This window comes from Pseudophryne corroboree, chromosome 12 (assembly GCF_028390025.1).
Source record: "Pseudophryne corroboree isolate aPseCor3 chromosome 12, aPseCor3.hap2, whole genome shotgun sequence".
Lineage (NCBI taxonomy): Eukaryota > Metazoa > Chordata > Amphibia > Anura > Myobatrachidae > Pseudophryne > Pseudophryne corroboree.
In genome coordinates this window covers 137,920,201-137,941,197 of record NC_086455.1, presented here as the reverse complement: position 1 = coordinate 137,941,197, position 20,997 = coordinate 137,920,201, and the positions used below count along the sequence as shown (strand labels likewise).

Below are 20,997 nucleotides of genomic sequence, written 5' to 3'. Positions count from 1 at the left end.
AATTAGGCACGAGTTTTGTTGCTCGGAGAAAGCTACGGGTTTCACACACACAGCTATTCAGTTAATCGGCATTTTCCACTTATGGTAAATCATGGGTTAATGCATGATAATCCACAGATTTTGTGCAATCCATTGGTTTCTGCATTTTAACACAGATTTTTCCTTACAGCTCTTGAAGCTGCAAGGAAAATTCTAGCCTCTGGTGCTTAATGCATTGGGTTCCCACATCTAATTGAATTGGGCAGTGAGTACACAAATAGCTTTGGGGTAAACCCTATGCCTAATTGACTCTCCCCATTATAGGTTTGATTTTGACTCTGTTTAGAAATTATTTTTCCAATATAGAAAACAGCGTAGACCCGACCGAGTGCTATGACTCAAAACTTTGCTCACACCTACAGTGCTGCAAGGTACATTTTTCTACATTAAGTTAATACAATAATTAAATATATAAATTACATTCTTAAATATTATAACCATATCTTATTCTAAAAAGAAACATTTGTATATGTGTACCCCCAAAAAAGATTGAATCTTTTTTTTTTTTTTTTTGCATCTATGCAACACTTTTTGGATGTTTTCTTTTTAAACCCAATCCCTCCTCCCCCCAGCTATCCTTATTTTATTTCCCAGACCAACATTCATTTACTTGGAATCTAAATTCCTTAATATCTGAATGCCTTTATGGATAAGTATGATGTTCATACTATGCATCAGATGAACAGATATTTTCTTATTTACCAATTTTGCTTTTATTTATGGTTATGTTTATATTTTATTTTATGTTCTGTTCTAGCACTTGTCACTTTCTTAATGTAACACATACTATTAGCACTAGATTTTTCTTGTCATATTATTCAATTTTATATTTGTAGTACTCATTTTATAAATGTTCAATAAGCCAGTGGTGGTACCTCCGTTAATATATTTTTAACATTTTTTTTTATTTGATGAAAAAAAAGACCTAAACTCTTCCCAACAAAAAAATGAATTGTTCATTTTTTAAAGGCAGAAGTTTATTTGTGTTACAGGGGCTTAGACATATGCTTATAATGTTTCAGTGTAATTGTTCATTTATTTTGACAATACATATTCTGTCATTAAAATGGTGAAAATATTATATATCACAAATAATTAAAAAAAATTAATGTACACATAATCCTATTAAAGTATAGTGGTAAATTGAATATTTAAAATAATATGTTAGCAGAGTAATGATGCAGTATTTCAAATGCAACTACAGCGCACTAAAATTAATTGATAAATGTTTTTCTTTTGCTGTTTAGTTCAGGTCTGAAAAATATAATGTAACACTTGGAAATAAATATGCAGCCGAATAGTCCAGAACTGGAAGCCAGGATGGCAAATATTTCAACCGCTACCATGTATTTTCCTTTTGTGCTCAGATAGCTCGGGATGAAAGAGATCCAGACACTGCAGAACACCAACATACTGAAGGTGATGTGCTGAGCTTCATTATACATGTCTGGCAGCTTCCGGGCAAAATAAGCTACAACAAAGCAAACAGATGCCAGTAATGCATTGTATCCAATCACTACGTAAAATGCAGGAGCAAATCCTTCATTGCACTTTAATATCATCACAGATGGTTGAGTTTTGGTGTCACAATCTGGGTATGGGGGAGAATAAAGTAACCATACAGAGCATATTATAATTTCTCCCAATGAACATAGAAGAACAATGTATCTTGGAACCTTAGAACCAATCCATTTTTTTAATCTGCTCCCAGGTTTTATAGCATTAAATGCAACAACAACAGTGATTGTTTTTCCCAGCACAGAAGAAATACTAATAGCAAAAATGATACCAAAAGCTACCTGCCTTAGTAAGCATGTCACTTTCATAGGACGACCAATAAACAGTAATATACAGAGGGGAGACAGCATGAGAGAGACGAGTACTGCATAACTAAGCTCTTGGTTATTGGCTTTTACTATAGGGCTATCTCTGTATTTAATAAAGATACCCAGAATGAATGCTGTAAAGATGGATAGAACAATGGCTGCTATGGCTAAAGCTAATCCAAGTGGTTCTTCGTAGGATAAGAAGTCTATGGATCTCATGATGCACTTATTTCTCTTCTCATTCGGCCATTGGTCATCAGGACATTGAAGGCAGTTTTCCATGTCTACAAATAAATAACACGCAGATATTAAAATATAATGGAAATAGCATATCATCTTGTTGCTAGATTATGTATGAGTATTTAAAATATAAAATTATTAATAATTACTGTATATATGCATTGAGGAATATAGTAGTTGGTGTAACACAATCATTTTCAAAGTAAAGCAATTAAGAGAAATCATTGTGATCAAAATGTCTGATGCTATTATCGCTCAGGTTAATGTCTCTGCTCCTCACCATAAGGCACACTACAATCGTAGTAATTAAGAGCACTCAAGCATTTTCATTGCCTTGTATTGTGTTTACAGTTCACTTGAATTTTCTTGAAATCCCTTAAAAATTGCTTATGTACATGAATTAAATGACCTGTGTTACTTATTACTTTATTTCCTCACCTTTTACCCTCCTATTTTCTACATACATCTTCTTTCTCCTTTAAATACTATACAACATTATCATACTTTAGTTTTTATAAAACAATGTACATATTGTAGCTAACCACCATTCACTTTAATAGAGACAAATTAGTTAAGTTATACTAAGTATTATAATCTGTATCTCTCCTTGGTCCATAATGTCCACTAAGGTCAATTCATAATTTTGTGCATTGCCAAGATCTTCTTAGCTTGCGCCTCTTGCTTTCAGTGTCCTTTCCTAAACTGTCTAAGCCATACAACATTTACATAGAATAATGCATTCACATAAGTCCCTGCCTCAATGCAGCTTACAATTTGCATTTATTATCATCATCATCATCATCATCCTTCATTTATATGGCATCACACGGGGTCCAAAGCACCTTACAAAATACATAAACAGTAACAGTATGAACAAATCAAGTGACTTACATTACAGAACAGTGCAGAACGTGGACATTGTTTATAAACATTGCTGCATCAGTAGTCATAATACCCAAATAAGCAGGGCAGTAGGACCATTGTCGGCAGTGAGGAGGAGATGACGGATTAAGTGAAACAAGGAAGAGGACATGAGGTAAGAGGGCCCTGCTCATTATAATTTACTGGGAGTGGCATACAGTGAGCAATTACATAGATCAGTGGGTTAGGATGAGCGCTGGAAGGTTTTGATAAAGAAGTGGATCTTGAATGCCCAATTAAAGATTTGCAGGGAGATGGAGAACCTGATAAGAAGAGTCAGGGAGCGGCACAGACAAAATATTAACGGCAGGAGTGGGAGGAAGTAATTAGTTGGGAGGAAAGGTGGCATTCATTTCTGGAGCGAAGTAGGCTGGTAGTAATGTGATGGGAGATCAGGTCAGAGATGTACACATTCAGCATTTTCACATGCAGCATGTAGAGGATCTAGCATGTCGACACTGGTGAAATATTGACATTTCCACAATGACGACAATTCATTTTTAAATTTTTTTGTAAATGTATTTATTAGGATTTTCAAGAGTAGAAAATACAGATAACAATCTGAAATATCAAATACATTTGGAAAGGTGATCTATTTAGCATCAAACATCATGTAGAAGAAAAATATAATGCGGTCATAAATCTCATACCGCTATAGAATGAACAACTGTTGGTCGCAATGTATTAACATCACAGATAGTATACATAAAATTTTTCATGTTTTGAAAATATATGAATACAAGAAAGAAAGGAAAAGAAGAAAAGCAAAGAAAGAAGAGAGAATAGATACAGAAAGATATCCAGCCATCATCTCCAAATGTGTCAATTGAATACATTGTTAATGCAAAGTCATTCTTAGTCTTTAAGTAGAATCACTTGAGAAACATAAATTTGTCAGTACAGATAATAATATTGGGTAAAATCTAGAGGTTCAGTAAGCTCAGCGATAATGTAAGAGGCAAATACTGCCAGGATAGTACGATTGTTTGACAGACATATGATGGAGTGTCCAACATATCAAGTAATTTAAGTTGTAATGTTTCAGGCTGGGAAGATGTAAATGGACCCCATTTATGAGAACATTTCTGAATCTCCCTTTGCAGGTTAGAGTTTTTTCATATTTGTCAAAATACATATATCTCCGCAGGAGTTCAACAACTTCCCGGATGGTTGGGACATGTTTCACTATCCAGGAATTTAGGATCACCTTTTTTGCAGTTGTTACCATTAGTGTCAGAAATGGTATAAAACGTTTATTGCTGTCTGTTAAGTTCCATGAATCAAAGTTAGCAAAAAGTAATGGAATAGGATATAGGGGAATACTCAGTGACGGTGTGTTATGAATGTAAATCAGAAGTTTATGCCAAAATGTCTTTATGTGTCCACAGGACCATATGTTACGGAACAAAGTCGCAGAGGAACAACTACATTTTGGGCAACTGTCAGATTCTCCTTCCACAAAATGTCTACGTTGTCCTTGTGAAATTTATGCCCTATGTATTATTTTGATATGTATCTCCTGTAAGATAGAGGCTTGTACTGTGCGTAACACTTTATCATAATAATTAAATAAAATATTACCCAAAAGCAAAGTCAGGATATCATGTCTCCAAGCTTCACTAGTGTGTGTTTCAATTTTTTGAGACATAGACTTCATAAGACCACTATAGAGCATCCTAGGTTTGTATATATTTTGTGAGTATTTGTCAAATATATTTTGGAGAGGATCGTCTGGGGGACCAATGATCAACCTAGAAGGTAATGATAGTGCATAGTGTTTCAGTTGCATAATTGAAAACAAACAATTGCTAGATAAATAAATTCAATTTGCAAATCTGGAAAAGATTTAAATTTCCCTCCTGGGTCAAAAACCTGTGAGATGGATTTAAGGCCTTTATGAAAAAGCCTTTGACATACTGAACATTCTATTCCTGGAATAAACATAGGGTTACCCCAAATTGGAAGTTTCTGCAGCTTAAGAGGTGAACTGTGCAGTGTGCGATTAACCGAAATCCAGAATTCATAAATATTTCTAAATTAGAAACTATTTCAGATATGTTATAGAATTTTTTGTCTCGGAATCTGTAATAACACTCCAGGTGAATAAGGGTATACCAGGCTACATTATATTTCAAAATCTAAGTAAACATTGTTCTCCGCCAACCAATCAAGAGCAAACCTAAACAAAAGTGCTTTTGAATATTGAGTAAAGTCTGGGAGTCCCAAGCCTCCATCTGTCTTTATTCCCCTTAATTTCCATGAGGAAATACATGGTTTCTTTGATCTCCAGATAAATGTAGTGCAAAGCTTATTGACGTGTTTAATATCTTGCATAGATGATTTGAGAGGGAGCATCTGCATTATGTAAGTTAAGCGTGGAAAAAGGATTGACTTAATCACCTCCAGTCTCCCTAGGAGAGACAGTGGTAAAGTATGCCATCTCTCTAAGGTGAAAAAAATTATATTAATCGCTTAATATAAATTCAAGCACTTTTGGCCGGGCTGATTTCCTAAGCTGCTGTCAAATAGGGTGATAGTCAGTCACCCTAATAAAAAAAGAAAATAATTGTGTAAAAACAGCGCTATACCAGGTGCTAATTCAAAAAGTAATTAATATTAATTTAATATATATTAATATCACAAATTCCTACAATATACAATAATCATAAATAAAAAATTAAGAATTTAATAAAGCCTCAGGGCCAGTCTCTTGACCACAATTTATCTCCCTTAGGTCAATCTGGAATAGCCAGTGATAGTCTTTAACAAGTAAAATTGGTCATCCAATGTCCTTCAGGCAATAGAAAAGACGAATAAAGGGACATCCAGTTTTGGGTAAATAATTACCAGATTCCTAGTGGTTATGGCCGGGTATTCCACCTAGCGAGGTTTAGTGCATACTTCTGTCCTACGCAAAGTCTGTGGTGGTTCTCCCCTTTGTTGAGTGTCCACAATGATGGAGGCTGGAATTTCCAAAACCTGTTAGCAGCTGCAGATGGTCCCATACACTGGTTTAGCGATGCCCTGGTCAGAGGCTGGCTCACTTACGCATTTCGCTGTCACTTGGCAGCTTTGATAAAGCTGCCAAGTGACTAAGAGGATTGCATTTAAAGAAAGATAACCTCAAAATGCGATTTAGATCTCTAGTAAAATTATCCCAAGCCTGAAAAACTACCACCTGCAAAGCTTTAGAATTCGTCAAGGAAGGACATCTCCACTTGGCAAATATTCCCACCTCAGAAGATAAGAGCAATTCTACCCACACAACTGCATGGTCAGATATCATTATGGGTGCCATATCTGCTGCGGCCACCTTAGGTAACAAGAAATTTGACACCAAAATATAATCAATTTCCAACATTGTGCCCCTCGCAGCCGACAGACAGAAAAAATCCTTGTCCAATGGGTGGAGAACTCGCCATATATCTAAAAGATGAAGTTTAGTAGCCAATTCCGTCAATCCAAACTTAGGGATAGCTGGTTTGAGTTTAGAACCAACCTGTCTGTCTAAATTGGCGAGGGACACAAGGTTCCTCACATAATAAAATAGGCAAATGTAAAAAAGGATAGAGTAATGTAACAATAAAAAAATTAAAAAAGGGACTTCCGGTGGGCAGGGCACCTTGTGTGGCTGCATTTTAACGTCTCTCCAGACAAGGATCATCTGAATCTGCCTCCATCTACCACTATCAAGCTACTTTTGGAGATTCTGATTACATCCTCGGATGGCTGATGTGTGGTGGATTCCCTAGATACCAAAATTAAGTCTGGAGCCTGTATATATCCCCCAGAGTCTGGCCCCTGATAGTGACCTATATGTGCGCCTCTCCTTTGGCGTGAAAGCTGGTGTGATGGAACGCTCACCCTCACTACAGATTGCCGGCTACTCTTCCTACCCGACTCCACTGCCTCTCTCGACCCTCCTCTGGTGCTGGCTCCTGGAGTGGACCCGCTGATGGTTGCCCGCAGGTAGTGCACCCCTGCCCGTGGGTTACCCTGTACCCGATGACCTGACCCTTTTCCCTGGCTGTGAGTGATCGGGCTGTAGTGGATGCCCCCCTTCACCGCGGGATGCATTGTGGCACTCGGTCCGTTCCTGTCCGTCTGACCGCTGAGAATTGGCCGGCGGGAGCTGCCTCTGACCAAGGGATACCCTGCGCCTGCTTACCTGACCCTCTCCTTCCGACTGTTGGTGGCGGCCGCCGGGCCGCGGAAGGTCCCGCCGTGGAGAGCCTGCTGGACGGAGTTGCTGTGCTGCCCGGAACACCTGGCTGGTGTTTTCTGCCCTGAGCCGCCTGCTTCTCTCCTCCCTGCGTTGATCCTGATCTTGCTGCACCTGGCGGCGCTGAGCTGGGGACCCCGTCTTGCTTCCGTCCCATGGTGCCCCAGCTCATCGCTTCACCACCACTGCGGGGTGCGGGTGGACTCCCTGCTACCCGGCCTCGCTCTCTCCCTGCGAGCTGAGATGGCTGAGACACCGTGACCTGATGGGCGGACATCGCCTGAAGTGATCCTGGTTGGCGGGATTTGTTGCCGCGGATGGACCCTGGTGTGACGGCGATCCCAGCGGAGACCGGTGCCAGATCCCCCTGTGAGACCTCTAACTGGGCGCGGGTCACTAACGGACGGCGGTCCTAACCTCTGGGGGCCCCATCTCTCTGCAAACTCCACCGCTACCCTGATCCTCGGGCCGCTCGGCTACACTGTTCCCTGGCGGCTGTATCACGGAGGCTCTGCTTACTGCCGGACCTGCATTCCATCCCCCTGCTGCACTACATTGATCGCCTCGTTACCTGGTGCGTCTGCTGAAGCCCGTGGCGGCTCGAGCGGTGCTGGCTTCCCTGGCCTGGGGTGCAGTCTGGCGGCATCTCCCCGGGATTTGACCATCTGTGTGCCTGGGCTCCTCTAATAAAACCCTGAGCTACTTGATCTTCTCCAACTGGGCCTGCACTCGTCAATTTGGACACCTGGACTCATCTCCCCCCAGGTACTAATATTGTCTGTGTCCCTCACTATTCTCTATTAACATCCTTCATATCCCTATGCTTTGAGCCATTCCCTCCCTGTGTGTTATCCGTCCCCCCCCTACACAACTCCTTTCCTTACCCACTCAGTGATCCCTTCTGGTACCCCCCTTTCTACTGCTCTTCTTCTACAATAATCGATTCAGTGTATAATTCGGAGCACCATTTTCCCTCCCGAAGCATCTGAGGGTCGCCTGAGTGGATACCTTGGGACCCTGTTTGAACTACCCTTGCATTGTCTCAGGGCACATTACAACTGTACCCTATCTGTCCTCTGAACTGGTCTGCGCAGCAACCACTCGCTAGAAGGCGGTTCTATGTGTATTTTTATTTTATTTTTATTTTTTGTTTCTTTTTCTCTTTTCTTTTTCTTAATTCTTCTTATTATATATATTTGGCTGTATTTCAACTGGTAATTTTCTATGCGATACTGCCCTCATGTGGTATTCTTGTATTATGCTGTAATCTATAATATTCAAATGGCAAATGCTACAGTTAATATTTTGACACTATAAAGTGCCATTGTTTATCAGACGCCGAGCTTAGCGCTGTGTTTAACAATTCCACTTCTTACGTGAGGTTACCAATACTTAGAACAAATCTTTATCATTAACTGACCGCGTTTTATCGCTGAGTATGGTGATCATCACGCTACTGCCTCTGTCGTGCATGGTTTCTCACTGTAGGTTTTGTTGAACCGTTTGATTTGATTTAGACGGTGCTCTGCCTGGAGTGACGTCCTAGTACGCTCTGCTGCCGGTGTTATTACTGATAGTTGCCTTTCTTTGACATATACCTATTGCATATTTTATTTTATTTTCTGTTATTTTATTTTCTGTGTTTGTTTTTCTGCTACTCCTGTTTCGGCGGTGATTCCATTGCTATATATGGGACCTACTGAGTGTTCCTTATGAACTAGCTCCTTCTCTACGGGAAACTACCTCGAACCACAGTTTCAATGTAATTGTCTAATGTTCTAACTCTGACCCCTACCCGATATTATCAAACGGATATATTTTCTCACTATCGACTCCCTCTCTTTACAACCTTCATAACTGTCCTCCTCTATAGGGGCATGGACAAATTTGTCGATAAAGTCATGCCTCCCAAACAACAGAATAATGCAAACAAAGCCCCAAAAATGAAACCCAACGCTCAAAAATCTGGGCCACCTTCCCCATCCTTCTCTGAAAATGATAGCCTGGACTCTCCGGGAACTACTGCCACTCCACTGACGGCAAAAGAAATCGCAGATTTCATGATGCCACTTATGGATAATTGTTTTGAAGACCTCCAAACGCTTCTAGAGGCAGGCCTTACTCGTATAGATTCCCATGCCTCTCGTATAACTGCTCTAGAAACCAGAGTTAGTGATGTGGAGGATTGCCTACACTCTTGTCAGGAAGGTGGGGACAGCAATGACAGGGCTATCATACAACTACAAGAAAAGGTAGACGAGTTAGAAAATAGGTCCCGATTGAACAATTTGAGATTCATCGGTATTCCGGAATCTATAGTGGGCCATACTTTAACAACTTTTCTCACTGTTGACCTACCCAAAGCGTTGGGGGTTCTGACTGACTTAGAAATCCCCCATATTGAAAGAGCCCACAGAATTGGCATAGAACAAGAGGGTCCCAGACGACGACCTCGTCCAGTCATAGCCCGCTACCTGGACTATAGAGCGAAAGAAAAGATCTTGGCGTCCTATCTTAGGTCTCAGGGTCTAGTGGTAGGAGGGACTAAAATACTGATCTTCCAAGAATTCTCAGCATCAGTCACACAGAAACGTAAAGAATTTTCTGAGATATGCACCTTTCTTCATGGTGAAAAAATTAGGTAATCCTTGCTATATCCGGCAAAATTAAGGGTGATGGAGGATGGTAAGCCGATTAACTTCTCTAACCCACTGGAGGCCAAATCATACTTTAAGCCCCCTCAGCTGTCCCCTCGCTCTCCTCATAGATGACTTACAGACACAAAAGGTCGATCACAGGGTAGGGGAATCATGATTACTATTGGTTCCCTGAGGTAGGGTTACTGTGCTATTGATGAAACACTCTCTCTGTTACTGGATTTGTTTTATTTTTGCTTGTTTGTTTTCTATTTCTATTTTGGGTTTCAAGTGAGCACATCTAATTTTAGATGATGCCCGCCACTGTTCTGGTTTGGTTGAAAATTTGAAAATTTGGAGTTTAGAGGTAAGTTGGATTATACATATTAATTGTATATTGTTCACTGCGAGTCTTGAGATGTTGCTATGGTTTTTTATTGTCTCTCAATTTCCTGCCTTCCATACTATGGTGAGATATAGCTGTTCCTTTGCCAAATGGGTGGTGTGCCGTCCCCGGGATCCCCTGCCTGATGACACCCTCTTACTGATACTTGACCCCTGGTGGGGGGATGGGTAGCCATGTCGTCTCCACATTTAGGTATTGACACCCCCCCACACTTAAACCGTTACACATGATATCATGGAACGTCGGCGGACTTAATACTCCGGTTAAACGAAAGAGAGTTATTACCCACCTTAAACGGTTTACTCCGGATATCATATTTTTGCAAGAAACACATTGGGTCACCACAGAGGAAAACATACTTAAGGCCCCTTGGTTAGGCTCCTGTATATCCGCTCCTTACCATCCTAAGGCGAGAGGTGTGGCAATAGTATTTCACAAAGACCTTCTGGTCACTATCTTGTCTCAGGTTGTCGACCCGGAGGGCCGTTACATCATATTGGACATCGACCGGTACCATACCCAATATACTCTAGTCAACCTTTATGCCCCTAATATAAATCCACATGTATTTATCCGAGATCTTGGCCACGTCCTTCAGGGCAGAACGAATCATTCCCTTATCATAGGGGGAGATTTTAATATGGTGGAAGACCCCTCTTTAGACAAAAGGCCACCAGTGCACAGACCTTCTAACTTCTATGCCCATCTCTACCAGTCTTTTAAGTTGGTCTTAGGTCTATCAGACCCTTGGCGCCTTTTGAACCCTACAGACAAAACTCATACACACCTATCAATGGTCCATGGGTCCCTCTCACGTATCGATAGGATCCTTATTTCAGATACTCTACTCAATAATATAACTCACACAGATATTCATGATATAATGGTGTCGGATCATGCTCCAGTTTCCATATCTCTGACTCATCCACACATGCACCCTCATAGCCACATATGGAGATTTCCACATTACTTAGCACACTCTGACGATTTTAAGACCTACTTGATTGGTCATTGGACAAATTATGTCGATGACAACCTTGAACACTGGGAGGACCCTGTTCTTTTCTGGAGTGCCTCTAAGGCGGTTATGAGGGGTCACATAATCAATTACGTCTCACAGAAAAACAGACACTATAGGAAGGAATATGAAGCACTTAAGGCTGAAATGCAAACATCCTTTGCTCAATACACTAATGCACCTTCGTACGATACCAAAAACTCGTATAAACAAGCACGCCAATTACTGGAGACATACCTTACCACTAAGGCAAAACAGTCGATTGACTTTACACTAAACAAATATTATCGCTGGGGTAATAAAGCAGGGAAACTCTTAGCAACAATGTCTGGGCCATTCAGGAAACGCCATGTTATTACCACTTTGAAACATCATGATACGGGAGCTTTACTGACCAAATCTTCGGATATAAATGCACAATTCCGCCACTACTTTGAAAATGCATTTCGCTCAACCCCTATTAACCTGTCCGACCAGATGACTATCCTTTCAGACTCAGTGCTCCCTAAATTGACGTCTGATCAGAGAAAAGCGCTTGCTGGCCCAATAACTATGGATGAAATCAATAGTACCTTATCTAACCTTCCTAATGGAAAGTCTCCAGGACCCGATGGTCTGTCGGGCGACTATTACCGAATCTTGCAAGCCCACATTGCCCCGACCTTGCTAGAATTATTTAGGTGTATACACGAAAAGAAAGCTCCCTACCCATCTTTTAATGATGCTTTCATGACCCTACTTCCTAAGCCAGACAAGGATCTGAGTTTGTTGACATCTTACAGACCTATAAGCCTGTTAAATGTCGATTACAAAATACTGGCCAAAATCATGGCAACACGCCTACAGACTATATTACCATCCATCGTCTCGGACCATCAAATGGGATTCGTACAGGGACGTCATGCAGTTAAGGCCATTAGGACGGCTATAGCGGCTGTTGTGGTGGCCCAAAACCCGGCACCCACTCAAAATATATTAGTCAGCTTAGATATCCATAGGGCCTTTGACTCTATACTCTGGTCGCACCTCTATACTGTGTTAGAAAAAAAGGCTTTGATGATACCTTTGTAAATTTTATAAAATACATATACTATGATCTGAATACCTCCCTGTTGGTAAATGGCCTCTTAAGCCCAAGCTTTACACTAGAAAGAGGCACCCGCCAAGGTTGCCCCTTATCACCCCTCCTCTTTAACATAGCACTAGATCCCTTATTACGCACTCTTCAGCAATGGCACGCCTTTCAGGGTGTTAGGATTGGGTGCAGAGAAATAAAGATCTCTGCATTCGCAGATGATATTTTGTTGTATATATCCAACCCGGAACACTCCTTAGATCAAATATTACACACGATTAACTTATATGGTTCCATATCGGGCCTACAACTTAACATGGACAAGTCTGTGGCAATGCTCCTCAAGGGTACATTAACTCAACCCCGCTGGGCTTCCCATTTATCTCTGCAATGGGCCAGAACATTTATCCCTTACTTGGGAATAATTCTGCCCCGAAATCCGGCCAACTTATACCAGTTTAATATTAAAAAGGTAATACATACTCTTATGGAAGATGTGAAGCGTTGGGAACGCCTCCCACTCTCTTTCCTGGGACGAGCAGATCTCTTAAAAATGGTAGCAATACCTAGAATATTATACCCACTACAAAACCTTCCAGTACTTTTGACTAGAGCAGATACGGTTCAATTAAACGCTTTAATTAGGAAATTTATATGGAAAGGAGGACGCGCGCGCATAGCCTTACAGAAGCTACACCAACCAAAATCGAATGGTGGGATTAACTTCCCTGATGTCACTGGGTATAATCATTCAGCTCTCTTGCGACATTTAAGAGATTGGTTACAGAGGACATCGATTTATACTGATGTCTCTTTGGAACAGGAATTTTTGAGGGATACTGCATTAATAGGCTTATTACACCAACATGATCGGGAAGTGGAGGAACATGTCAAATTAAATCCTTTGCTTTGGTCAATGCGGAGGCTTTGGCACATCCTGCGTCACAAGGCAGGACTCAATGGTTTTTATTCTTTACATCTGCCCCTGGTCAAAAATTCTCAATTCCTAGATGTCATGGCTGCTCATCCCTTCACCCTATGGAGACTTGCGGGGATAGAAAATATTGGGACTTTGGTGTCAAAGGAGAAACGCCCTCTCACTTTTACAGAACTATCCACTAACTATGCCATGGTTAGACCATATCCTTTGGCTTTCCTACAGGCACGCTTCTATATAAACCACGTTCTACAACACCTTTCTGACAAAGACTGGGATAACCCCCTAGACAACCTCTTGAAAAATGCAGTCCCTCAACGTAAAGCTATTTCGGTCCATTATACGTTTCTCAGAGATGTTATGGATCATACTAAAGTGTCGGGAGGAGTGGCAGGGTGGTTGTCTCACTTTCCTGAACTAACAGTCCTGGATTTGGAAAAGGCCCTCTATATTCTCGCAAAACACTTCCTTCCAGCATGTATACTGAACTATTTCTGAACATATTTCATAATGCATACCTTTCCCCGCTACGTAGATTTCACATAGGAACCTCCACGACTCATAACTGTCCCAGGTGTCATCAGGAGGAGGCAGATAACTACCATTGCCTGTGGGCTTGCCCTATTGTAAAATATTTCTGGCACTTAATACGCAGATATGCAGAATTAAAATTGACAAATTATGTCCCATTTACCCCGGAGTGGGCAATTTTTGGAATGGTTAATCCTATGCTACGAATCACTCCGGGTAGTAAGAAATTGCTACTGGCCATAAGCGCAGCGGGTAAAAAAACTATATTACAGAGCTGGCTTGATAATTCGCCCCCTCAATTACCTTTATTTTTTAATAAACTATACTTTCTCTTTCGAATGGACTGGATGGAGACACTCCTGCATAAAGAAAAGGAAGTGGAACGCTTTTTTTTCACTCTGGGAGTCGTATATAGACACCCTCCCACTCACAAATAGAAATCAGATTCATTATAGTCTTAAAGATACCACCTGGTATCTTACCAGGCTGATAACACAATATCCTCCGATTGCCTTAGCGTAGGAGGAGGGGGGGGGGGGGCTCTCTCTTGTTACCTGTTGGCCTTTGTTTTGTTTCAGGACTCGCAGTCTTAATTAATTAATTAATTAATTTCTGTATGTCTAAATACTATGCCTGGGACTTTGCTATTGACGGTTATTGATTTTTACTGTACACAATAAGTTTTACTCGAAACTGAGAGATCTGTACTACGGACACTAAATGCTAGCCTTAGAGTTACGCATTTCTATGACTATCATCTATATACCAGTTTGTATCAATATATGACATTTACTTTGCTCGCACTTTGCGACTAGATTTATCAAATTAACATTGTCATTATTGTGATTTATTTGTATCAATTCCTTGTTGCCTCAATAATAATAATAATAATAATAATAATAATAAAAAAGATTTAGCATATACATTTGGTACATACACAGTAAATCAGATATATTTAACCTTTTCATAGAATAGTAAACACAAAACATACCGGCCTAATGGGTCTGCAGTAACGTGTCTAGCTGGAGTTGTGACCTGGCTAGAACAACCACCCCTCTGGCTTTGGAGTTGTACGATGTTGAAGCCAGTACCTTCCAACCTAAGATATTCAGTTTAAGCACCTCACTTGGAATCAAATGTGTTTCCTGTAAACGTGCGATATCAATATGTAGTTTACGTAAATACATCAACACACATTTTCGCTTTTTCAGGGAGTTAAATCCTCCAACATTTCAACATCCTATTTTCAAGGACATACCTAAATATCAACCAAGGTGAGTAAGGACTGAATCATGGCATTGTATCTAAAAAGTCCTTGTCACATAGGACAAAAGACCGTAAAAGGAATAGAGACCCCCTGGTATAAAGTTTTTGGAGAGTGGCTGGACACATCAGAAAGAGACAGACAAAGATGGAAACATAGTAAAGGTAAGAACGAGGTAGCAAGAAAAGAAAAGAAAATCAAACATCATACATACAATGTAGTTGAGGTAACTCCCAAACAATTTAAACAACATTCATGTTGTTAGCGCAAATCATAGCAAAAATAGTGCACCTATCCCCGGACAACCTTGATATATAAATCTCTAAGAATAAATGAGCTCTACTGTCTTATAAAATAATAACCAACCATAGCAGGAAGAACTAGGTAGGATTAACTGTTGAAAGGGGTGAGTATAAAAAACCTCTCAGAAACCCTGAGGGTTCATAAGTGGAAAAAAAATTAAATAAATAAGTATGAGAGGTGTCTGAGGAACAATGGAATGAGTCATATGAAAACCAATTAACTGGAAGTGATAGGGTAAGCATCACAAACATATCGTCTATTGCTTCACAAAGTAAGGGTCTTGAGCAACAAATCTCTAGTGGGTAAAGTGAAGGAAGAAGTCAAGTCGAGAGAGTATCACATGATAAGAAAGTTAAAATCTTCTGTAATAAAAGCTGCAACATGTCTCAGCAAATGAACTGAAGTAGAACAGACAATCCAAATGTATTCACAGTCCTACAGTCTGGAACGGGAATCTGCTGACTGGGTCAATTCACTAAGATACGCCTCTGCGTTAGAAACTGACATAAAATCTGTGAATGATGATCCGTCGTACATGTGTAGTCTAGCTGAATATAGAAGGGCAAATTTCCTGTTATCCTGGATAAGTCAAGAACATAACGGAGCAAACTCTCTCCTGGCCTTAGATAATTCAGCAGAGAAGTCTTGGAATAACAGAATCTTATGGCCCTCCCACAGAATTTGACGATGTCTGCGTGAGGCAGACCATAACAATTCCTTGTGCAAATAGTTTACCGGCTTAAATATGACTGCTCTCGGTTTAGCACCCTCTTATGGCCGTATGGGACCCAGTCTGTGTCCACATTCAATTATGAGATCAGTACATCAGTCTTGAACTTGTAGAAGCTCTGGGAGGGAGAGTTTAATAAAATCAAATAAGGATTGCCCTTTTACGGATTCATGGAGGCCAATGATCCTTAGATTCCTTTTCCACAATCTATTTTCTAGGTCTTGAATTGTATTGTGAAGCTGGAGGATCTCCTTGGAATTTTTTCAAATTAGCTACATCAGCAAACATCTCCCCTAATCTCTGTTCCACTCCTTGCACTTTATGTGTAAGTTGCGCCAATTGTTTATTAATATTGTCTGTTTGCTCCTGAAGCAAGGGGCCATTGGCCGCCCTTATAGCACCCACCATATCATGATAGGTGACCGGGTCATCAGGGTGGGAGAGTACTTTGTTAGAGCGTTCCGGTGAACCTGGCGGGGTCTCACCGTCAGAAGTCTCCGCTGTGTCAGCATTCCCCTCAGTATCAGTGAGGTGCAGGAAGGTGCAATCAGGCAGCGGGAGCTCAGGTATGGCATCCAGCACCATCTTTAATGTATTCCGGTGCTTTTCCTTTTCCTTCCGAGAGCTGCTCTTTCCACCCAGCATAGCAGTGAGATATTTGTCCATACAGCGCTCAGCGTCCCCAACAGTGCGGTATGGCAGCAGGGCTTGTTTGAGAGGCTTAAAAGCTGTGAAATAGCTATAAGTAGTGTCCAGGGCTGCGGAGCTCCACAAGCTGCTTCCTCACATCAGGCAGCCATAACCAGAAGCCTGACAATTCATTTTTAATGTATCCCTATCTAGAACTTTAACCATGACTTAACCATTCAAAGTAATCCTAATCCTGACCTTAATGCTGTTTACATTTTCATCATGTTAACATTTTAGCCATGTTGACATTAGAACTGTCAGCCTTCTGGTATTGGCATTATGAATTGAATGATTGTCAGCAATGTGGCTGCTTAACTTGTGCTCATCCTTGTATAAGAGATTGGTTCAAACACATACAAGGTTTGATACATTTCCCCTAATGTCTGATTGATGAAGTAAACACCAATTAGTGTCAAGAATGCATCTGCAATCAGCCAATCAACAGGGGTTTTCTACTGCAGGTGCCCATCATCATTAACATCATCTTCCTCATATTTGCACCAAACTGTGACCAGTGATCACCCACAAATAGAGCCATCTCTTTCCAGCTCTGTATTATCACCACCACTGGTACTACTACACAGTCTAAGGGTGGTATTCAATTCATCTGCCCCCTTCCACACCTGTTCTGTTTCTGCTGACAGGTGAAGTATCACCATTTCAGCTCGCTACCCCCGGGGCAATAAGGCGTCCTAACCTTTTACACAGCTACACCTGATTACTATGGGCGCAATAAAAGGGATTACTTTAGAAAGGAGATTAGGCATGATATATCATTTGAACACTGCCCTAAGTGTTCTGAACGTCAGGTACTTTTGTTATGCTTACACTCAGTTCTGAAGGTTTATAGGCGGTGCCTTGTAATGCTCACGCAATTACCCATTGCCCAGCAGTCTTTTAGCCTCCTGCAATGCTAGGCTTCTATATCAGCAGCCTTTCCAGGGTGAATTAGGTCCACCCCGTACTCAGATGCCCCAGGTTTTATGTATGGACAAGGTGACTATCGGAGGAGTAAATGCAGTATGGTGAGACATTCACCAGGCATAACCTTGCTAAAATGCTAAGGAACAGACTGGGGGGTATATAGTGAGTGCATGTGAGTGCAACAATGCACAGATAAAATTAATGGAATGAATGTAACACAAATGATCTGTAAATGCAACAATGCACAGGATGTAGTAAGAAACTTAATCAAATATAAATGCAACAATGCACAAGGTGGAGACAATAAAGAAATATAGGCAAAGACAGTGCCTGTGTAGAAATTCCACACCAAAACCTGAATACAAGGCTAGCTGGAGCCGATCAGGAAAGCAGTCAGACAGGGTCTCAGAATTACGGGTGTTCGGAGGCTGACAGGTTCTCACTTAGAGCAGGAACTATCACCAGCGATTTGGGGAGTTAACTGGAAGAGCATATAAATGCCCTCCAACCAATCAGAACTCTAATTGTAAAATAATTGCAGCTGACCTGCTGCATGTAACTTATTTCCTAAGCAACTGGGAACGCCATCTGCCGGCGGCGTCCCCATTGCTAGGAGTCCGGCGGCTCCCAGCACCTGGTGTAAGCCTGTTGCTAGGTGCTGGACAAGGACCAGGAGATCTTGTGCCCGGCATCCACCTGTTGCTAGGTACAGGGCGGGGGTCAGAGGGAGGTGCGGCATCCCGCCTCCTAGACAGCAGCCGAAACGTGCGCACCCCGGCGCTAACAACTGTAGTATTGAGCTATAAAATACAATTATGCCTTCAGGAATAATAAAAACTGAGTGAATGTCTCATGTGATACAGCTATAAGTCACTGTCAAATTTATGTGCTACCTAAAACGAAGTCAAGGATTGAAAGATTATTTGACTGAATATAACTTTAATGTGGGATGGTCTGGTTGGCTATTCTTTTTAATATACTGTATGCATTAGTACTACACCTTTGTCACCCAAAGTACTGAACTGGTAATTAAACTTGCATGTCCATGGGTCCTTTTACAGCTCAATTCCATAAAACATAAAATAGACACATTTTTAAACCACTAGAGAAAATGCAATCCCAGAGTTTGGTGTCAGTGTAAATACACAGTAAGACCCATACCAGTAACAACATGGTTGAATGATCACCTGAAGCATTGGAGAAATGTCCCTCTGAACACTGCACACAGTCATAGCAACATGCAGGCCTTCCTTTTATGACAGCTTTCCTGTACCCAGGTTCACATGCAGGCACACAAAGCGATTGGGTGACCTGTAAGTAGAAAAGTCCTATTAATTATCAAGGATAATAAAGATCCTTACACATGTACTGAAGTAGCTTTCAAGAATTGAGGAGATATTAACAGCGCTCAAAGTTCTTTTTTGATTTTGGATCTCACCAGTGGTTACGCTCAGATTCCAGTAGCTCTGAAAGACAGGGAAAAAATAGCCTTTATCATGCCTATGGGCCTGTATGTAATTGAGAGAATGCCCTTCAATGGGTCATGGTGCATTGTCTGGGTCATCAGAATTATGCCCTGCTGTACCTCAATGACATTATCATCTTCCTTCAAATCTATGATGAGCACCACAACCATCTGGTTGAGATCTTCCAGCAATTGGCTGAATATGGATTGAAGGTGAAACCATCAAAGTGCCATTTACTAAAAATGTCAGTGCAGTATCTGGGGCATATTGTAAGCTCCAAGGGCATCACACCTGACCCAGAGAAGATATGAGCAATCCAGGAGTGTCCGGTTCCTAGAACTCTGAGGGATGTTTAGGGTTTCCTTGGCTTTGCGGGATACTACCGCTGGTTTATACAACACTTTTCAAAGATTGCCAAACCCATTTTCAGTTTGCTCAGAGGGGTGTTTTGGGCACGACCTATCCAGAAAGGCAGGCATTTGAAACATTGAAGACATCTGTAACCACTGTCCTGCTTCTGGCCTACCCAAACTATGATTAACCGTTCAATTTGTACACTAATGCCAGTTACCAGGGTCTTGGAGTAATCGCTTATGCCAGTTGTTGTTTGACGAAGACAGAGCACAATGATAGTAACCACAGAGTGCTCACGCTGGAATTTCTCACTGTTGTTTGGGCTGTCAACATCAAATTCAAGTATTATCTGCCTGCCAAGATTTTCACAATTTTCACAGACAACAACCCTCTCTCACACTTACAGACAGCATGACTGGGCACACTAGAACAGCGATGTTGTTCAAGATTAGCAAACTTCAATTTCACCATAAAGTATCGAAAGGGTAGACAACATGACAAAGCAGACATTCTTTCATGGCTCCCACTTAGTTGGAAGATGATGAGGAAGACATCTGGGTAGAGGTGGAGATGCCACCTTTACATGTTAAAAGCATCCAACAAATCTTCCTACCACATGAGGGCACTCAGACACTGGTGGGAGGTTCAAGAGAAGTTCAAGGTGATGCAGGAATTAAAGGGCCTGCTGAACTTCGAAGAGGGCCTCACCAAAGCCAAGCAGCTATCTGCAGATCCTGAGTTAGTGAAGCTCTGGAGGCAAAGGTTTAGATTGCAAGTACAAAGGGATTGCTGCTCAATCAATCAATCAATCAATAAATCAATTAATCCCAAGACACATCATTCCATTCAGCAAATTGTGGTACCTTGGTCTCAAGTGCATAGCATCCTGGAAAAGTTCCACAATGAGTCAGGGCAGTTTAGACACTTGAAAACTGAGAGCATAATCAGGAGACATTTCTATTGGATTGGACTTCAGAAAGATGTGGAAAAATGGTGCAGAGCTTGCCACTCCTGTTACCTGAAGAGGATACCAGAACTAGCACAGAGAGCCTACCTCCATCCCAACATCAGCACCCAATCGCTAGAATTGGTAGCATTAGAAACTATTCGCAGTGGATACAAATACGCCCTTACCATCATAGATCATTTCATTAAATTTATTGTCGCAGTTTCAGTAAAATAATTTTTCTGCAAGAACCATGACAGCCATGTTCTGGAAATATTTTGTTTAACCCTATGGTTATCCAGAGCAAATTCTCACCAATCAGGATACAGCCCTTGAGTCTTAATTGTTTGTGGAGTTGTGCCAGTTTATACCAGTGAAACAATATGAGAATGATGGCATACCACCCACAGTGTACTGGGCTCTGTGAAAAGATAAATCAGACATTGCTCAACATGCTCTGAACTGTTGC

At 41.2% G+C, this 20,997-nt stretch overlaps 1 protein-coding gene across 1 annotated transcript; it reads right to left on the bottom strand.

The window, feature by feature from the left end:
* Nucleotides 1-1,253: 1,253 nt before the first annotated feature.
* LOC134979972 (vomeronasal type-2 receptor 26-like) lies at nt 1,254-19,398 on the bottom strand. Its single transcript, XM_063946575.1, has 4 exons — nt 19,348-19,398; nt 19,124-19,228; nt 18,950-19,073; nt 1,254-2,149 (listed from the first exon to the last, which is right to left on the bottom strand). Exons 1-4 carry the CDS (start codon nt 19,396-19,398, stop codon nt 1,254-1,256), a joined length of 1,176 nt encoding a protein of 391 aa, XP_063802645.1.
* Between the last annotated feature and the right edge of the window lie 1,599 nt (nt 19,399-20,997).